This window comes from Triturus cristatus, chromosome 3_2 (genome assembly GCF_964204655.1).
Source record: "Triturus cristatus chromosome 3_2, aTriCri1.1, whole genome shotgun sequence".
NCBI classification, from domain to species: Eukaryota; Metazoa; Chordata; class Amphibia; order Caudata; family Salamandridae; genus Triturus; species Triturus cristatus.
In genome coordinates, this window is record NC_140584.1 from 1,184,450,507 (window position 1) to 1,184,471,144 (window position 20,638).

Here is a 20,638-nt window from a genome sequence, read left to right on the forward strand (position 1 = left end):
AAATGTGTCTCGAGTATTTAGCATTTAAAATTGTTTTCATGGAGGGGTGCTAAGCCTACTGAAGGGTGCTTATGGCTTATCGTTTGGCACGACACTGTACAGTGACGTTAAGCCAGAGTATGGCATGGAGGGAGGACCTGTATGTAGGAAAGTGGTCTCCGTGAAACCATGACAGTCATTGTCTACAGACAACATGGTATTTGCAGATGTTTTGCAGATAGTATGGACACAGGTGCAGTCGAGTCTGCAGAACAAAGTGTGGCATTGGCTGAGATCCGAAAGATGAACAAATAAGTGGAACCACAAGGAAAATGTCACTACATGGTGTGTTTTTTTTGGGGGGGGGGAGGGATAGCGCTAGAATAGATCTTGACTTATGGAAATTATTTTCTGGCAGCGAATTTGGGGAAAGGCTGCAAAAACAAAACAAAAAACAAACAAACAAACAAAGACACTGGCTGACATCCAAGGGCAGCCTGCTATCTGTCTCAAAGGGATCACTTCAACAAGTGAGATGGCAGAAATAACAGGACAAAAATAATCAGAAGATTGAATGACAAGGCCACCTGGGCATTTCCACAGACTTCCCACTAGGAGACAATGCTAAGCATCTCAAAACCAGTGCCAACAAGTCAAAGCTGTGCAACCACAGTCAGAGTTCATTAAACTGGGAAAAGGTGATCATTAATTCCCCCTATTCCCCCCCCCACCCGATATAAGGTTCAGTCAAATGGATATAGTCGAGCAACAATAGGGTGGCCTTAACTAGACTAAACACAGTGTTACACAGACCCTGAGATCCTAATTCACAGAACAACCATCTGTCGAGCCAGATTATGCCTGCCAGCGGGGCACAAGTCAGAGAGTAATATTTGGCTTGTCGCAAACAGATGGAGATTAAAGATAATCTGGAACACGTTGGCGCGGGGCAGAAAAGAGCCTATGACGCAGACCACATACCCAGCAGCCAAGTGAGGCGGTTAGGGGGCTAACCGCGTTAGGGGACAGCAACATGCACTGGCATGGAGTTTGATGAATCATTCGGTCTCAAAAGCATCATATTGGCAATGGCATTCTGTCAGGAGGCTTCTAAAGACATGAACGCACCAGCCATCAGCACTCACTAAAAGAAATGACTGCCTACAGTCATCAACAGAGCATACTGCACAGGCTCAACAGTCAGCAGCAACAGGCACACACCAGGTATAATCATCCCACAGCAGACGACAATCATAGCACAATGGCACTGAGGGTCAGCAGTAGTCTGAAGGAGCACACAAGCACTATGCAGCCACTATCATTCTGCAGTCAGCATAAACACCACAAAACACCGAAACAAAAAGAGCCAACGTAAGCATCATTCAGACATTTAGTGTACAAAGTCAGCCAGCTTCGCGCCAACATCAAGTGTCTACAATGCATACAACAAAACATCCCGTAGGTACCATCAGTCTCCTAGATTTAGGATATAATGCAGCCAATAAAAAAGGAAGTAGAAAATGTGTTCAATGACCATTACTGGGACGTGGAATACGAGATCTGTACACCTAGCATGGAGAATTGATCAAAGGCCGATGCCTTCTCTCCCTCGAATACCATGTCTGAGAATGGTACTGGAGAGTGCCAGATGGTAGCACTGCTGCAGAGTACCCCACACTCTAATATAGCAATGCAAAAAAGCGGTAATCGTTCAGATTCAGTAACATTTATACCTTCAACTCCACAAAGACTATCTAGGTGAAACCCAACTAGTACCTGAGGTCCAGTCTTACATGTGGCAAAATTAGAATCACTCAATGATGGGCAACTTAACAATATCAGTCCTCATAACACAACGTTTTTGCTGTTACGGCTGAAGTATTTTAAAATACAAGCTCTGAACTTAAAGGTCACAAAATAATTTACCAGTCTTGATTATTCACAGCAGTACATTAAATGTAAAAAAAAAATCATAATACAGTAATTAAGGTTTAATATTTTACACCCAAACATCAGCCCTTACTGTTCGGGATTTTTCATGAACATTAAATTCACACAAGAACTACAAACAAAATTGGTCACCCACACTTACCTGTCAGCTCCTGACTCCTCGACAGGCTGTACTGTGGAGACAAACAAAAATGGAGATAATCAGAAGTTATCTGCAAGCAGCATACAGTAGTGCAATAAATTAGAAGTTTCTCTTACACCTACTACTTCAATTTTGTATCTAACACAGATGCATCATAAATCTTCCTTTCCCACCTGTGTTAGTAACCGGCTAGCCTTCGACTGCATAGTCTTTTTGAAGAAGCACACAGCTTTAAGGACGCAACAGCAACTCCTAGATGTAAGGAATGGGAGAAAAGTACAGAGGTGCATCCTTTAACTCTTGGTGTGTTAGGCCCAAGAAAACATCCGAGATCAGTCTCCAGGACCAAAAGGTAATTCTGTAAAGAACTGTATTTATTAGAGGTCATGATATCACCGGGAACATTTAATTAAAAAAAAACGAAAAGCTTCTCAGGCTCTGAAGGTGGAATAACATAGCTGCAAACCTCAGAACTGTCCTGAATCACCTACATTTTACAACGGATCTGACTCACATCAGAAAGCACTACATCTCTAAACAATATGAAACAGTACCCGTGAATATTCTGCAACTCCAGCAGGGACCGGAGTCTTGCAGTCCTACCCTATGCATTATTTCAATTACCTGAATATCTAAAATGGACGTTTATCCATCCAAGAGAACTTCAGATTCTTAGTATAATTATGGCGATTACTGGTAATATTCAACCACCCATCCAAAGTAATGTTCAAGCCTCGTGCTTCTATCCATATGAATCTCAGATTCAGTTCACGCCATGCTACTGACTTTTCCAAAAGCCTGGTTAGTTGTTTTTTTATGTGTGATACCAAAGTGTATGATCTGCTCAAGTGGCAGGATATTCAATGGTGTCTCGTCTGATGCACTACTATGCACCATAATTAAGCACAATCAATTCACTGACTTTTTAAAGCGTCCTAATCCTTTGAGAAAAGAAATTACCCAAAATAAGAACATTTGCGAGCTTATGTTGAAGCTAGGGCTTAATATTACCAGATAATGTAATATTTGATTTACCTACAAGAGGAGCTTCTCTATAAAGACATTGATGTACTTTTAAAGTTGACCTACCATTCTTCTTAGTGTGTAGAACAGTTGGGAAGGACTTGTACTCTTATTATACGGCAATTCTACCTTTCATCGAGTCTCCTTAATTCTGCCCCCAACAGGGTCTTCACATAGTTACCCTACTCGCCTAACATGCCACACTAACTCTAGGATGTAACCCTACATCAGGGTAATTAAAGTCACATTGATTTGATGGAAGGAAAATATTATTTTTTCACAAAGTATTACTTTGTACACCCTACAGGAAGTTGGTTACTAACTTATCAATGTTTTTCCAACAAGATTACAAAATATGAATTGATAATGTCCTCAATATCTTTCATATTAATTTAGATGCAATTCACTTTGCAAAAAAAACATATGATGTAGCCCGCTACACACACATACGTTTAGTACAATAATTAGCAATAAGTGTCTTATTGGTTTGACACCTTCAGGGATAAGGAGATGCTGCAGAAAAAAAAGGAATTGTTATGCCCAGATTTAGGACAATAAACTAGGAGAAAGAGAAAGAAGGAAGCTAAATGCGGTCAACAAGAAATTCACAGCCCAGGGACTTCAAGCCTACTCCAACCAGCCTGCGCAGCTCTCGATCATTGAATGTAAAAAGTTGTATGTCTAGCCCAAAGAAGGAAGTCTGGCGGCATCTATGGTACGCAGGAGGTCTACTCAATCCGGAAACAATCCACTACGTTAAGGAGTGGGCTTACTCAAATCAGCAAAGTTTTCGGTTACCTTTGAAGAGAACAAGCATATTCTCTACTATTCCCAGGGAGCAGAGGAACGTCAATGCTTTAAAGAAACAGCGAGACGCATAAGGTAGTGAAGTATGAAGCAGAGTTGATACTCCGCCGGTTGGCTCTCTGGACCATTCGACGAATCCACAAAGTGAGTCCTCCTCCAAATACACTCAAAAACAGAATTGGTGGGAATTATTTTAGAGCTTATTTTGTCTGTTTCCTAAATAGATGCTCCTCATTTCAATTTTTCCAGTAGGCAAAGCAATGGAGGATACCTTCAAAGGCACTTATTCTTGATTATGTAACAAAATAATAATAAATAAATAAAAATAATAATAATTTTAAAAAAAAGAAGAAATCAGACACCCCCCTTCTGGGTAATCCTTCACATCCTGGAAACTAGTTCTACAGGTTTTCAGGGCTTTTTCTTAAAAATGAACAAACGGAGCTAAGCTGCATACTCCTTGCGGCAGGACCTTCTCAAAGAATTCTTATTTTACTCAAAATCAAATGCGAACCATGAGTAGTGGTCGCTTACCTGTAAAATCGGTCAAGAAACGTGGCTTCCATCTTGCCAAGACCAGCACCCCTAGAAGAGACACGCTAAGCAGGAAAAGAGGTCGCAGGGATGTAGAGGAGAAAAGCCTGCATCAGAAAAAAAATATATATTACATTAAAAAGATGTTAAAACTAAATTACAATCTGTCCAAGAGGAGGAACTGTGCATGAAGAAAAAGAGTGGAGGCATTTACATAATCATAACGCTGTTGAAAGCTCGTTTGGTCACAATAAACCAACTCCTAGCTAATGAGTGCACAACCACATCATCACTATAATTCATGTTCTAATAGTCACTCAGAAACCCACAATCAACTTGTGCTCTCCATCCTTTGGGAAAAAAAAATTGGCGAGGCAACTGAAAGGATAAGGTGGATTAGGGAACTGCTGGTGTTAACTACACAGGGTTGATTGAAATATTAGACTGATGTTGACAGTTTAAACAAACAATTTCTCACATTAATACCAAAGTCTCACCATTGTTGTACCAGAGAAGTGGCGCCTTTGACTTATTTCAGTCTCTAGTAATGCAGAGTCCTAGTCAGTCAATAATATGGCATCAATGACACACTGAACCCTATACAGGATCACTGCCCTAGTATTATATCTCAATCAGGGACAACAACAATCATGTACCAAAAGGAGGCAAGCTGCTTTTATTTGCTGCCTGATCTAAAGAGGCTTTACAGTGAAAAGTAAAGGTAAATATTTAAATGAATTTCCATCAACAAAAAAATAAAAAGAGCTTAATACAACAAATACCCACTGTTCAAATGTATGCAGGTTTACATTTATTTAATTGCTTAGAACATTTCCATTAGAAACGTTTACAGTACTTGCTAAGAAATAACTGTGCTCCCAACTTCTAAATGTATAAATTAAAACACTACTATGCGAGCACTTTAACTGGTGACCTCGTAAAACTATTTGTAATTAATCAAATTATGCATGGTGTAATGTCCACTAAATAAACACTGTCAAAGCAATTTTGTGATATCAAAACAAACTCACTTTAAAAAAAAAAACAAAGTTCTTCCAAAGACTATCTTAAAGCGAAGACACTGCATGTGAAGGATAAATAAAGTAAAACACACCATGCACATGTATTTTAACCGGGCAACGTCAGGGGCACCTCATCAATTGAGTGTATGGCTGGTTTCAAATTAAATCACTGATTTAATTGATGTTATAACCAATAGACGTGATGCAATGTATTACATATGTTTAGATTTTAAATAGCCTTTAATAGTAATGCATATTTTATGCATACAAGATAGCAAAGAGGGGATGTGATACATTTTACAATATTGTATGTTTCAGGAGACAGGTTTACCAGAGTAAACATATATTAAATGAACTGAGGAAATAAAAATTATGAGACCTATGTGTCCCCTATGTGACCCCCAACGCTTTATGTACACATGCATGTATCCCATGCATTTCCCCTCCATGGCCTGTCTATCATGATGCTTATGCTATAACGTGGCCTGCCATCATCCAGTCTCCCATGAGAGAAACGACAAATCTGCATTGAGGCCTACACGTTTTGCATCATGTTTTCTTGCACTCGTGTCATTTTCATGAAAGCCCATTATTGTGGCTCAGCCAGAGCCGAAAAGAGGTTTCAGGCCTCAGACGCTCTGAGAGCTGCAGCTGCGTATCCTTGGCCTTGCACACTTGGGCCTCAGCCAAAGGGGCCCTGTCCGAGGTGCCGAGACAGTACTGAGCACGGTTATCTGCTTACTCCTACTGAACCACATTCCTGCCTGGAGAAGGAGGAATAAACATAACCCGTCTGCAAAGGAGAGAGCCTAGCCTTTCTGTCTCTTTTTGTGTGATTGCAAAGCTCACGTCAGTGAAAAGCCCATAGCCCCCATGTAAGGCCTACGCAGTGAATGAAGAAATAGATGCCACATCGGCTCTTGGTGATGGGCAACCTATGTCACAGATCAGTCCCTGCTCCGGACTTTAGATATCAGATAATACAAGATGTACTGGTCGTCCTGACACTGAAGGCCTCTCTTCCAGACTCCCCGACTGCACAAGCAGCCTTCCCCCAGTCACACGTCAATTACACGTCATACTCGAGTTGAGCACAAGTAAGGCAAAGTTCCAGTAAAGTTCCAGCTGATCACGCAACCCCCTCCAGGTATCCACCCACCTATGACATTCACCAATGATCATCACGTGGACGCCCACATGGACGCCCACATGCTCTTATCTCATTCTCTCTTGCTCTGCCTGAAGCACTCCTGCTTACGTATAATATTGAATGTATATATACTGTACTCTGTGAATAAAGTTGGAGAATATTTTGAGAATTAGCAGAAGACCCTTCCTGATCCCTTGTGGTGATGGAACTATTCTCCCTATAACTCGAGTTATTGGAATAAAGCCCTTTTGAACCTGATACCACAGACTCAGCCTCTTGCTTTATGCATGATCATATTGATATTATAGAAATTATGAGTGCGTAATACTTTATTTACGACAGTAATGGCGCCCGAACAGGGACAAATCTCCTTCCCCACGCGCCGGAGATGAAGGTCCAGTTTTGCCCCCTTCTACGGCCGTGACGGACTTCAAGTGTACACGTCGCGGGTTTTCCCGCCAACTCCCTCAGGCCAACGAAGGAGATGGACTGCGACCAGGCATCCATACGAGGCGGTGAGGATTGCGGATCGTCCCGACCCAGAGCCCACCCTGCGAGAGAGCTGTGTCCGAGGTTTCTAGAGATCCACCAAAGATACGCCATTCCCTGCGCAGCGTCAAGTGTCCGAGGCCTTCAAGTTCTGCTTCCCGGTGAGTTTTTCATGGGGGTTGCATAAAGACGGGTTCATTTAATGAACACGGTAAAGACGTGTCTCACTTGTGAGACCGGTATGTTTTCAAGTATTCAAGAGCATGCATCAAGTATTCGAGTCAAGTATTCAGGTGCACCGATTTAACAGTATGAATGTTATTGTCTTAGTCAGGTTCAGTTAGGTTTGAATGTGTCAGGTTTTTATGTAAGTTTGTTTCATTGTGATTTTTGTTTTTTGGGTCATTGTGATTTTTGTTTTCGGTTACATTCCAAAATGCCGTTGTTTTCGAAACTGCGTAAGATATGTACCAGAAAAGGTGTACTAGAGGAACCAGTTAACATTCCGCCTAGAGACACACCTGGACATTTCATGTACTGTAAGCATGGTTTAGATGCCGTGTTGTTTTTAGAACTATGGGTGGATTACACGAAGGATTTAGAGACAAAATATAGATGGCCTATCACGGGAACGTGGGACGCGGAATGCATTATGAAGGTAGAGGAAGAGCTATGGAAGAGAAAATGTAGACCTGCTCAGAAGGATGCCATTGAGTTATGGCGCAAGGAGTCACATAGAAGAACAGAGAAAGAGTTCCACAAAGCAGAGAGAAGTAACCAGGAGTCTGAAAAAGCCAAAGAAAAGAAATTACAGGAGGAAGGGGAACGGGTAAAAAGAGAGCAGACTGAAAGAGAAAGAAATACTGTCGTTGCTGGTATTTATCCCGTCCTTTCAGAGGAACTAGCAAGAGTGGCCCCAGTAGAAAGACCAGTTAGACTGCCACCACAAGTACCCCGAAAAATAAAACCAGCAGCATCCGAAACGTTTATTAACACCTACCTAGAGGAATCCCCACCAGCATACGTGGACGGATCTTTCCCTGCACCCCCAACACCAGCCCAGCTCCAGGAGCTCGAGGACGGCGGGGAGGGACCCGGGACAACATCAGGAGGGGGGCCGACAGTAAAAGTAGACATTTCCGAATGTATATATGATCCAGATCCAGGAAAGGGCAGAATGCTCGTGTTTTCACTAAGGCTTAGACGAGCAGTCGCAGATTTGGAAAAATTACCAGATATGGATAAACACCTAAAGAAAATGTACACATTCATAAGAACAGGGGAAGGTCCTGAGTGCATAGCAGAAGCCATACAAAACAGAAAAGTAATTATTAAGAACTATATCCTTCGCTTCCTAATTAACTGTCTGATCAGGGAAAAAGACGAAGGTGGCGGGGACGTAGACCGTTGTTATATTGGTTGGAGTGATCGCATAGATGCCGGTCAGCATGATAAATCAGGACAGACAGACCACATGTTGACCAAAATCCGAAAGGCAATAATAGCCTCACACAAAGCAGGACCGAACGAAAAGGCTGAGTTATCATCTGATGATGAAGCAGGGGACAAAGACAGAATACAATATGTGGGCCATGCCCGGCGATTCGAAAGGCCCGAGGGCCTCAACCACCGTAAACAGGGAACGGCTATAAAAGAAAGATATTCCCTTGAAAGTTTGTTCCAAATCACCGAAAAAGCGGTAAATAAATGGTTAGGTAACGATCAGCCCCTCACCCCGACCGAAAATGAATTAGCAAGGTCAGCCACCCTGTGGGTATCCCAATATGATATATATAATAATGATATCGTAGCACAGACGTTCTTGAGCCTCCTACCAAACGAACAGCGCATAGCTGGTGTTTACATGGTCCAACATTTGATTACGTTGTATGAGAGTCAATATTCTGGTCCTGGTCTATTGTATAAGTTGCTGGACGACATAATACTAGACAGGTGGATGAACATGGGTACTGAATTGATTAATGTCATCCTGGATCAGCGACACAAATATATAGTATACGTGACTAGGTCCCTGCTTCCCGCTCCACCACAGGATAAGGGACAGTTATACGACAAGCTGAACCCCCTACGAGAGGTTCATCCTGTAAAAGATGCAAACAATGTGCTGCAACGGGTGTATGTCTACACCCCCTTGTCGAAATTAGAGATACTGGAAATGAAAAAGATGTTGCCCTCCCATGATAAAGACCCGGGGGGTTTTCACCGAGAACTAAAAGACATTCTCCGCTTAGGAGAATATACATATGCTGACATTCTAAAGTTATTGAAAGTACTATTGCCTGCTGGTATTTACGAGAAGCTGAAAGAAAAGGACTGGGAGGTGGGAGAGAAAAAGATTAGCTGGGATCTGTTGGAAACAGAGGAAGAAGAAAGAGGCCCAGGGGTTGGTTTGGGTCCCCGAGCTAAAGATTTACCTGAACTGCTTGTACAAGTTTTGCCTAGATTATTAGTTACTAAAAAAGAAGACTGGGATGCTATTTCAGCCTGTAAACAGAAACCAGACGAGGACACAAGCGATTTTTACTCTAGGTTTGAGAAATGTTTTACTATCAATAGTGGCCTTAAGCCCGGTAGCGATTCATATCCCCATCTTTTCGTGAGCAAAGTAGTAGAAAATTCCCTACCAGAGGTAAAGTATAGGGTACTTAAGGTTGAGAGTACTTGGCAAGCAAACAGCCCTTCACAGATGTTACAAATGTTACAATACCACCAGAACAGAATTAGAGAGGAACACGACCAGGAAAAGAGACGCATGAAGGATACAAAAATGAAGATGCTGGTGGCCCAATCGACACCGGCAACCACTAACACAAACACGAACAAGAATAGCAAGAAACAAACCAGTGGGACCTGTAATTATTGCAAGAAGCCAGGCCACTTCGTAAATGAATGTGCAGTCCTGAAACACAATATAGCTATAGGAAAAACAAAGCCACGTCCTTATCCTCCCAAGGGAAATAACACACATCAGACATCAGATACGTTTCCACCGCCGCCACCGCCTGTCCATGCACCTGCACCAGCCCACGCCACAACACAAATGTATGAGCACGCTCAAACTATCTATCCAGAATACCAAACATATTCATGAAGCAGCCCAGAGAGGGAATTCGACTTGCCCCTTATTCCAGTTCCTGTGGACCAAGAGGGTCCCTATGTACATGCATGTTTACTAGGACAAAATAAAAAGTTTTTGATTGACACTGGGGCGAGTAGAACTACCATCAGTCATTCCGAGGTTCCAGGGGCACCCTCTCGGGCTCAAAGAACATATCCCTGGGTTTTTCAGGAAAGCCTATTATTAATGAGGTTTCAGAACCAGTCTCTTTAGGAGTTGGTCCACTAATACATACAACAGACTTACTGCTTACTAAATCATGTCCAGAAAACGTACTTGGTATAAAGACATTAAAGGAACTGGGAGCAATTATCTGTTGCTCGCCAGAAGGAGTGCGACTGTATTTACGTGATTTCAAGGGACATTTTGTAATAAAAGATTTGGACATCAGGCTCCAAAATGTACCACAGCACCTATGGGCACAAGGCCCGACTGACGTAGGTTTCATGAACATTACACCACACCAGGTCACCCTCAAAGAAGGAGTAGTGTTGCCACGGATTAGACAATACAAAATCCCACCTAAGGCTGAAGTGGGGTTACTGAAAATAATCGATAAACTCATTGCACAAGGGGTGGTGGTGGAGACAGATTCAAACATATGCAACTCACCTGTTCTTCCTATTCTTAAGCGAACTGATCCCAATGCATCGCCTGTCTATAGATTAGTTGTGGACCTGCGAGAATTAAACAAATGTGTAGTGCCACAGTACCCTGTGGTCCCGGACATTTCTTCATTATTGACTGCTATTGATGCAGAGGCTACGTTCTTTACAGTTATCGATCTGAAGAACGCATTTTTCAGTATCCCAATACATCCAGACAGCCAATATCTTTTTGGTTTCTGTTTAAAAGGCCGCAGCTTCAGATTCACAAGAGCACCACAGGGCTTCACAGAAAGTCCTAGCATCTACAGTCAGGCACTCAAACGACAACTAGACAGTATTCATATGTCTACCACTACAGCACTGATACAGTATGTAGATGACATTCTCATCACTGCAAGATCGGAATCTGACTGTGAAGATGCATCACTCACGGTTTTACACTTCCTGGCTGACAAGGGACACAAAGTGTCCCCTTCGAAGTTACAATTCTGTGAACAGCAAGTGGCATACCTTGGGCACTTGCTATCCAAGGAGGGTAGGCGACTGACACCAGAACGTATTCAATTGATTTCTGGCCTTTCACAGCCCAAGACACAAAAGGAGGTACATGCATTCATTGGCCTCACTTCATATTGCAGGCAGTGGATCCCCCAGTATGCTTACATAGCCAAGCCCCTAATACAGTTGACGACACAGGAGGCAGCTTCTACTAATGTCCTCCCTTGGACACAAGAACACACTGTGGCATTTGAAGAATTAAAAAGAGCTTTATGTCAAGCACCAGTTTTAGCGATCCCAGATTACAACAAATCTTTTATGCTTTTTGTGACAGAGCGGGATGGAACAGCACTATCTGTCCTAACACAAGATCATGCAGGAAAACACAAGCCCTGTGCTTATTTTTCTAGTACATTGGACCCAGTAGCACAGGCTTTGCCTGCGTGCCTAAAATCTGTTGCAGCAACAGCCTTAGCCATAAGACAAAGTGACTCAATAGTGCTGGGCCACCCCCTGACAGTACAAGTACCACACGCAGTGGAGGTTCTCTTGAACCGGACACAAACCCAACACCTGACTGTAGCGAGACTGACAGGTTATGAGCTGACGTTATTTCAACCACACATAGAGATCAGACGATGCAACATACTGAATCCTGCTACTCTTTTGCCCTCCAGTACAGAAAACGTTCCACCACATGACTGTGTTGAAGTGATACATACCGTAACTAAACCATGACAAGACTTGACAGATGTTGCACTCCCAGACCCTGACCTAACACTCTATGTTGACGGCTCATGCATGAGGACGGGGGCGGGAGAATTAGTGGCAGCGTATGCAGTGACTACTGCTACTGAAATCATAGAGACTAAAAGAATAGACATACTGTCAGCACAAGCAGCAGAGCTCATCGCCCTGACACAAGCGTGCATAAGAGCTAAGCACTTGAGAGTAAACATTTACACCGATTCACAATACGCATTCGGGGTAGTTCATGATTTCGGAGTACTGTGGAGAGAAAGAGGTTTCTTTACCTCCCACGGGGCCAAGATACAGCATGGCCCCCTTATTCAAGCCCTTCTGGAAGCAATACATTTACCGACAGCCATAGCTATCCTGAAATGCAAAGCACATACTAAAGCCACAGATACCATTTCTCAAGGCAATGATCTGGCAGACCGGACTGCTAAACAGACAGCTCAGACCCCACTAGACATGACAAACTCACAGATACCATCAATGACCAAAGCCATGACAGTCAGGGATCCTTCCAGGGATGTACAAGACATACAGACACATGCTACTCTAGACGAATTAAAGAAATGGTCGGAACAAGGAGGGGTACTGACTGATCAGGGTTGGATGACTAAGGGCAAAGCAACATGGTTTCTTCCTGATTCGATGGTACAAGTGATCATAAATACCGCACATAGTCCTGCACACTTAGGAGAGAAAGCAATGCTAGACAGCTTACAGAATATATGGTTCAACAAGCATCTGCGTGCAGCAGCGAAACAAAAGGTCAGAACATGTATGATCGGTTGCCAATTCAATCCAGGTAAAGGCATTCCGATGGAACAAGGTGGATTCCATCCACCTGACCACCCTTTTGAAGTCCTCCAGATGGATTATATCCAAATGGACGGATGTAGAGGTTACAAATATGTCCTGGTAGTAGTATGTTCGCTGACAAGGTGGACAGAAGCTTTTCCAGTCCCTGATTATACTGCTGTAACTACCGCCAGACAATTGGTGCGAGAGTTTTTCCCACGTTATGGATTACCGCGTGTCGTATATTCCGACAACGGTCAGCCTTTCTCCTCTGAACTCATGAAACAGGTGTCCCTCCTGTTAGGGTATACCTGGAAGTTCCACTGCGTACGACATCCTGAGGCAGCAGGCCTTGTAGAAAGACACAATCAGACCTTAAAGATAAAACTAGCAAAGATTTGCGCAGACAAAGGTGTAGATTGGATGGTAGCCCTGCCGGTTGCCCTCATTTACATGCGAATGGTAGCCCATTCTAGAACAGGCTTATCTCCCTATGAAGTGGTCTTTGGTAGACCACCGAATATGTGGGGCACTCCAATGCCTAAAAAGATTACTGATGTTGATAGTAACATGCTGACAGATTACCTGGCTTCCTTGATGTCTGCACTACTCTCTTGTCGTTCGCAGGTTGCTGCCACCTTCCCTGACAACACCCAGGTCAAGGAACACTCCATCGCTCCTGGGGGATTATGTTTTAATAAGGACCTTTGATAGAACGAGTCCTCTTGAGCCGAGGTGGAAGGCGCCGAAGTTAGTGTTATTAACAACGAGGACAGCTGTTAAAGTCGAAGGACGGAAAGGATGGGTTCATCTTCATCATTGTAAACGCTACTTCGGGAATAACGACTCTTTTAAAAAGGAAACGAACTATTCAGACTTTGAGCCCCCTTTACTAGAGGAGACTCCTCAGCAGGAGTACAAAGCTAAACTTAGATCTAAAAAGTCAGACCCCGTTTGATCAATTAAGTCCACTAGGTGGTGAAGCGGTTGAACATGTATTCTGGCTTGCATAAGATCTCGGACAATAATAATGATAAAAAGAGCAAGATGAAAAGCAAATACTGTAAAATATTACGTGGTAGATGTATAGTGACTTTGATTTTTCTATCTCTTCTGTGCATCACGATGATATGTATCAGCTTAATACTACATGCTATTTTTCCTCCTATTTCCTCACTCTTACACTCCTCCACTAATGATACCATAAAGCACACATTTAGTGATCTGCCATCCCATGAGCTATCATATCGACTTGCCTTACGCAACAATACCTTTATTCAGATGCTGCACCATTCACATCAGACTAGCAATGCTACAGACTGCTGGGTCTGTGGCCGACTTCCCCCGTATCAGAAGGTGAAGGGGGTGTTGCCTCTTTTCCCTTTTCCGTTCTCCCATAATGGTTCTTGCAGAGCATGGTTTGCCTTAATGACATCCATCAACGGTGATGCCAAAAAATGTCAAGACAAGGAGTGTAGGGGTGACTGGGTATGGGGTAACTTGAATAAAGTCATGAATGAAGCATGTTTCCCAGATGAAGAAGGTCTTCCCCAAAGAAAAGGTACAGATCTAGAAAATGAAGAAGTATCAGCAAGGAAATGCGACCCTCGACTTTATAATGTTGAATGTCAAGCCCATACACAATGTAGGTCCATCCTCAATCACAGTCCTGCCAGTGAGAGGGGACTTGTGTGTCAGAAAAGAAGGCTCAGTACATTTGGGGCACAGCGAGTGTAATACTATAATAGAGTTTAAAGACAAAGGAAAGTCCTATTTCAGAGCATCACGACACACCTACTTTATTTGTGGCCAGACAGCCTATGTACAGCTACCCTTAGACTGGGGTGGGACGTGCTACATATCATTTCTTTCATCCCTAATAACGCACCATCTGTATACAAAGCAATAACAAGGCTCCACAAGATTGCCCAAAGCATACATCAAGACCCAGGCACGTGGACTTGGTCCAGTTGGCTCTGGGGAATAATATCGGCATGGGGATGGAAAGTGTTGACCGTCTGTGGGTTAATACTACTAATGATATTCAGTTGTTGTCTATGTCTGCAGTGTGGCCCGGCCGTTTGCGGCCTGTGTGCTACTGCATGTGTTCCACATCCCCATTTACAGAGCATTGGAAATGGAAAAATAATGCTGCAAGAACAGATCGACTGTCTCATGAGAATAGATGTGACATGAAGGGTCCACTAGGGGACAAGGAGGGAATGAGGAAATAAAAATTATGAGACCTATGTGTCCCCTATGTGACCCCCAACGCTTTATGTACACATGCATGTATCCCATGCATTTCCCCTCCATGGCCTGTCTATCATGATGCTTATGCTATAACGTGGCCTGCCATCATCCAGTCTCCCATGAGAGAAACGACAAATCTGCATTGAGGCCTACACGTTTTGCATCATGTTTTCTTGCACTCGTGTCATTTTCATGAAAGCCCATTATTGTGGCTCAGCCAGAGCCGAAAAGAGGTTTCAGGGCTCAGACGCTCTGAGAGCTGCAGCTGCGTATCCTTGGCCTTGCACACTTGGGCCTCAGCCAAAGGGGCCCTGTCCGAGGTGCCGAGACAGTACTGAGCACGGTTATCTGCTTACTCCTACTGAACCACATTCCTGCCTGGAGAAGGAGGAATAAACATAACCCGTCTGCAAAGGAGAGAGCCTAGCCTTTCTGTCTCTTTTTGTGTAATTGCAAAGTTCACGTCAGTGAAAAGCCCATAGCCCCCATGTAAGGCCTACGCAGTGAATGAAGAAATAGATGCCACATCGGCTCTTGGTGATGGGCAACCTATGTCACAGATCAGTCCCTGCTCCGGACTTTAGATATCAGATAATACAAGATGTACTGGTCGTCCTGACACTGAAGGCCTCTCTTCCAGACTCCCCGACTGCACAAGCAGCCTTCCCCCAGTCACACGTCAATTACACGTCATACTCGAGTTGAGCACAAGTAAGGCAAAGTTCCAGTAAAGTTCCAGCTGATCACGCAACCCCCTCCAGGTATCCACCCACCTATGACATTCACCAATGATCATCACGTGGACGCCCACATGGACGCCCACCTTCACGCCTACTTACACGCCCACATGCTCTTATCTCATTCTCTCTTGCTCTGCCTGAAGCACTCCTGCTTACGTATAATATTGAATGTATATATACTGTACTCTGTGAATAAAGTTGGAGAATATTTTGAGAATTAGCAGAAGACCCTTCCTGATCCCTTGTGGTGATGGAACTATTCTCCCTATAACTCGAGTTATTGGAATAAAGCCCTTTTGAACCGGATACCACAGACTCAGCCTCTTGCTTTATGCATGATCATATTGATATTATAGAAATTATGAGTGCGTAATACTTTATTTACGACAGAACAAATGAAGTGGAACGGTTTAATATTTAACAATCACTGACAAACAGGGTTTGTGTTAGAACTTTATCATTTTATCATCTGCGGAACACCCAACAGATAGGAGCAAATCGTAGTGTACGCAGGAAAATGTACCACTTAAACATGTCCTGAAGACAGATGGGCCTAGTGAATGAACTAAACAGTGGCAGAGACAAAGGGTCTCAAAGATGTGTCTCTTCTCAAAGGGGAGCTAATGGAGATTAATAAGATGGGGAGATATGGGATCATACTTCCTGGTCCTTAGAAGTTAATGAGCAGTAGCTTTTTGAATGATCTAAAGGCAGTGAATCTGTTTTTAGGTCTCGGCTAGCGAAGGCTGCGCTTGCGCAGTCTCGCTCTTGAGATTTAATGTTTTCTAGTAGTGGGGCTTGAACCCGCCCCTCTTCTCCATTGGCTGGCTTCCTAAACGGAGGCCAGCCATTGGATGAGGGGGGCGTCTGTCCATTTAAGCCCCGTCTTTTTCGGATTCGGGGGCGTGTTTTTTAGTTTCTTTCTCTCCTCTGGAATGTAAACATTCCAGCCAATGGGAAGAGGAGAGAAAGAAAAACACGCCCCCGAATCCGAAAATGACGCTGCATTTCTCCGAGGCATTTCTGCTTGACCTCGGAGAAAGATGGTGGTGTTCATGGCGTCATCCCCGTCCACCATGGTACCCCGTACACGGCCCGGCTGGTGCTCGTCCCCTCCCCCTGCTCTCGGCTCCCTCGGTGCTCCTCGGTCTAAACACGGTCGCAGGGACCAAGAGCAGCAGCGCAGGGAGCTGACTTTTGTGACTGTGGCTGTAAAATAAAGCTCTTGTGGGTGCCGCTTGGCGCCCTGTATTTGAATGGGAACCTGCCATGCCCATGTTGTTGCTGTGTTTGGTTGGTAGACAGAGTCTGCGTGCTGAGGCGGCTGCTGCTGAAGTCAGGGAGCCGAGTCCATGCGAACTGCCATCAGATCCCCTCTTATCAATGAAGCAGCAGATCATGGCGGATGGCCCCAGGTGTAAGAGACGGAAACAAGCCAATCCACGGAGGAAAAACGGTAAGCGGACCCTGCCTGACATAGACTCTCTGCACCCGGCGGGCGTGAGAAAAGCTGCGGCGGCCCCGGGGGCACTTTGTGGGGGGCAGCGGGGCTGGGCGGGAGGTACTGGGAGTACTGTGCGTGCAGACGGGGTGTCCTGGAGGTGCCCGGCCGTATGGGGGAGTGTTGGGGCAAGTTAGCACCAAACTGCTCGTCCCGTGTCAGGCGTTGCCCCTTTGTGGTGTCTTGCACAGTTGTTTTCTTGTCTTGGGAGAACAGTGGCTCTCTCATGGGTGTGCTCAGGGGTCTATGGATGTTGTCCACGGGGTCTGCCAGGCAGCATGTGCCCACTTTCCGCCGGTCAGTTTGTGATGTGGTGCCTTCGCCGGGCACCACCTCCCCCACCCTGCTGCTGTCTTCTTTAGGACACACATCTCACCCCGGGCTCAGCCGCGTCTCTCCTGCTCTTCTCTTGTTTTTATTAAATATTGACAATCGATTTTCTGAAATCGATGTCCTTTGTGGGACTTCCTCCTTTCCTTCCAAGAACTGGAAACACACTGTTGACAAGCTGGGTGAATGAGCACACGCCTCGAGCCCAGGACCCTCGGTTCCCTCCCTATGCAAAACAATATATTTGTAAGAAAGAGTGGGATCTGTAATGGAAGCGCCCCTATGCTCATTGTGAGTGTTTGTGCTTTCTTCTGATCTCTTCCCATCTGACTCTCCGGATCAATAGGTGTCACTGACAGTCTGTGTACGTGTGTAACATGTCACATGCCTTGTTGGTCGCCTTGATTTCCTCGGCGAGCGCTTCACCACGGCACCAGGAACTTCTACTGGCCGCGTGCTGTACGCACAGCCCCTCTCCCACTGATGGCGCTGCACGCAGAGGGGACGTGCGCGCACCAGGGCAATCACACATCAGACACTAACTTTCTAGAGAGGGCGAATACTGCTGGTGGCCCCTGGCTCCCTATACACGCCCACAACCCGCATTTTTCAAGGCAGTCCTTGCTTTAGGTCGTGGGCTGGTAAAGTAAGGCATGGGTTGTAAAAGGTGCACGAGGTCCCACCATGCCTTGACATTCTTGGCAAGTGCACCCACAAAGCATTGCCCTCTCTGGAACTCAAAGACTCATGGGCAGTCTGCTGGGGACAATCCTAGAAACACGCCTGAAGGGCACTGGGAGCAAAGGGGGCAAAATATTAGTACACACGAACTGCATTAAATACGGAAAAAGAGCTTTAGAACGTTCCTTAATATATTGTACCATCAGAAGGCCTGGCAGGGCTGGGCAGAGGGAAGCAGACGGGCTTGGGGAAGGCCGACTATAGTGATCTCTGTGGCCGGTGAAGGGCAGGGGAGAGGGCGCCAGGCATGAAAGCTGCCCCGAGACCGGGGACAGGGGGTGGACGGGGCCCGCAGCCAGGGCCGCCGTGACCGTGTGCACACAAACCCAGCCACGGGGGAAGAGGTGAGCCGGCGCAGCCAGGAATGCATGCGCTTGTCAGTAAGTTCGGACAGCTGATGCAGAGTCACCTGACTAACTTTGTAACACTTTCTCTGCTCGCACAAAAAGGCGCCTTTCTCCCCGCCCATCCGGTGTTATGCCGGAGGCCCCTTCAGTTGCCAGCGGTGTCCTCCCTGGACACAGGCACATTCAGACACTGGTTTAAAGTCCGTCGCTGGGCACTGCAGCCCTCTCACGGTCCTTTGGAAAAGGACTCATGGGTGTTTGAGCAGCGCCTGCTTCTCTGGTGCGGACACAGATGCACACCGTCCCCCCTGTAGTGTTGCTGTAAGCCCCTGAAAGCGCACCGAGACTGGCTTAAAAAACTTTTACATTAGTTGCGGCTCTTTCGCAAAGTTAAACAAGCCTGGTTCCACATTTAAAGCTTCACCTGCTGCAGGTTAGCTGCCGGGAAAAGATGGGCGAAGAAAGCACGCATTTAAAAAAAAGTTAACGTCAAGGCAGAGAATAAGATAAAAGCGTTATGTAGTTTATTTAAACAAATATGACTTTAGCGTTGTTGATTCTCTGAAATTTCGCCTGTCCTCCTCTTTAGTGGCTTTTCACCAGTTTTCAGTTATTCGGTACACAGGAGCGCTCAAAGTAAAATGTATGTATTTATTGTATTCAGAAACTGTAGATCACCAAATAACATCAAAGGCATTCTGGCATCAACGGACGCTAATTCATATCTAAACTGTAGAACAGAGCATGCACAGTATTCCAAGCTGCAGGTGACCTATACAATGTTCTAAATAATAGGACCTAAAAGGATTCAAAGTTGCAAGGATGGTAGAGATGAAAGCAGCAGTAGCACTGGTTATAACCTTCACACAAGCAGAGATTCACCAATATTTTATACAACTACTGGCAACTTATAACTTTTCCCAGCATGCTGGGACACAGCCTTGCTGCAAGCTCTGTGTGTGTGTGGGTGGCTCTGTGTGTGTGTGGGGGTGGCTCAGTGTGTGTGTGTGGGGGTGGCTGTGTGTGTGTGTGGGGGTGGCTCTGTGTGTGTGTGTGGGGGTGGCTCTGTGTGTGTGTGTGTGTGTGGGGGTGGCTGTGGGGGTGTGGGAGGCTGTGTGTGTGTGGGAGGCTCTGTGTGTGTGTGTGTGTGGGAGGCTCTGTGTGTGTGTGTGTGGGAGGCTCTGTGTGTGTGTGTGTGGGAGGCTCTGTGTGTGTGTGTGGGAGGCTCTGTGTGTGTGGGGGTGGCTCTGTGTGTGTGGGGGTGGCTCTGTGTGTGGGTGGCTCTGTGTGTGTGGGGCTCTGTGTGGGTGGCTTTTTTTGTAGGTGGCTCTATGCGTGGTGGCTCTGTCTGTGTGTGGGTAACTGTGTGTGTGTGTGTGTGTGTGTGTGTGTCTATGTGAATGGCTCTGTGTGTGTGGGTGGCTTTGTGTGTGTGGCTCTGTGTGTGGGTGCAAATGCAATATGTCTCGCATTTGAGAGCGATTAAGCTATTGACATTGTAAATATCAATGCCGTTTCTTTAAATGTTTTAAAAACATAAATAATGTCATGAGCAATGCCAATAGCTCTAACTTTAACAATGCAGAGACCATTGCATTGTAAATGCTTGTTTGGAAGTCTTAGGGAAATGGAATTACAATAATCTAACCTCCCCACAACAGTGGCTCGAACAATAGTTTTCCGATGGTCGGTTGACATGATTGAGGTCCTAAAGAGAGTTCTTACGAACAAAAAGAAGAACTTTGAGTTTTTGAAACGTGCTCTTGAAACAATAGGTTTGCTTCCAATATGATCACTTAAGTTTTTAGCTGACAAAGCAGAATGAGGAGTAGGG

General features: G+C 45.0%; 1 protein-coding gene across 2 annotated transcripts in view; it reads right to left on the minus strand.

Annotated features, from left to right (window-relative positions):
- RETREG2 (reticulophagy regulator family member 2) overlaps positions 1-20,638 on the minus strand; it is a 230,571-nt gene that overhangs the window by 181,963 nt on the left and 27,970 nt on the right. For both annotated transcript variants that reach the window (XM_085650099.1, XM_085650100.1), the window contains exons 2-3: positions 4,436-4,542; positions 2,072-2,102 (exon numbers count right to left, since the gene is read on the minus strand). In XM_085650099.1, the coding sequence (XP_085506225.1) occupies positions 2,072-2,102; positions 4,436-4,542 (138 nt within the window). The remainder of the gene's footprint in view (positions 1-2,071; positions 2,103-4,435; positions 4,543-20,638) is intronic.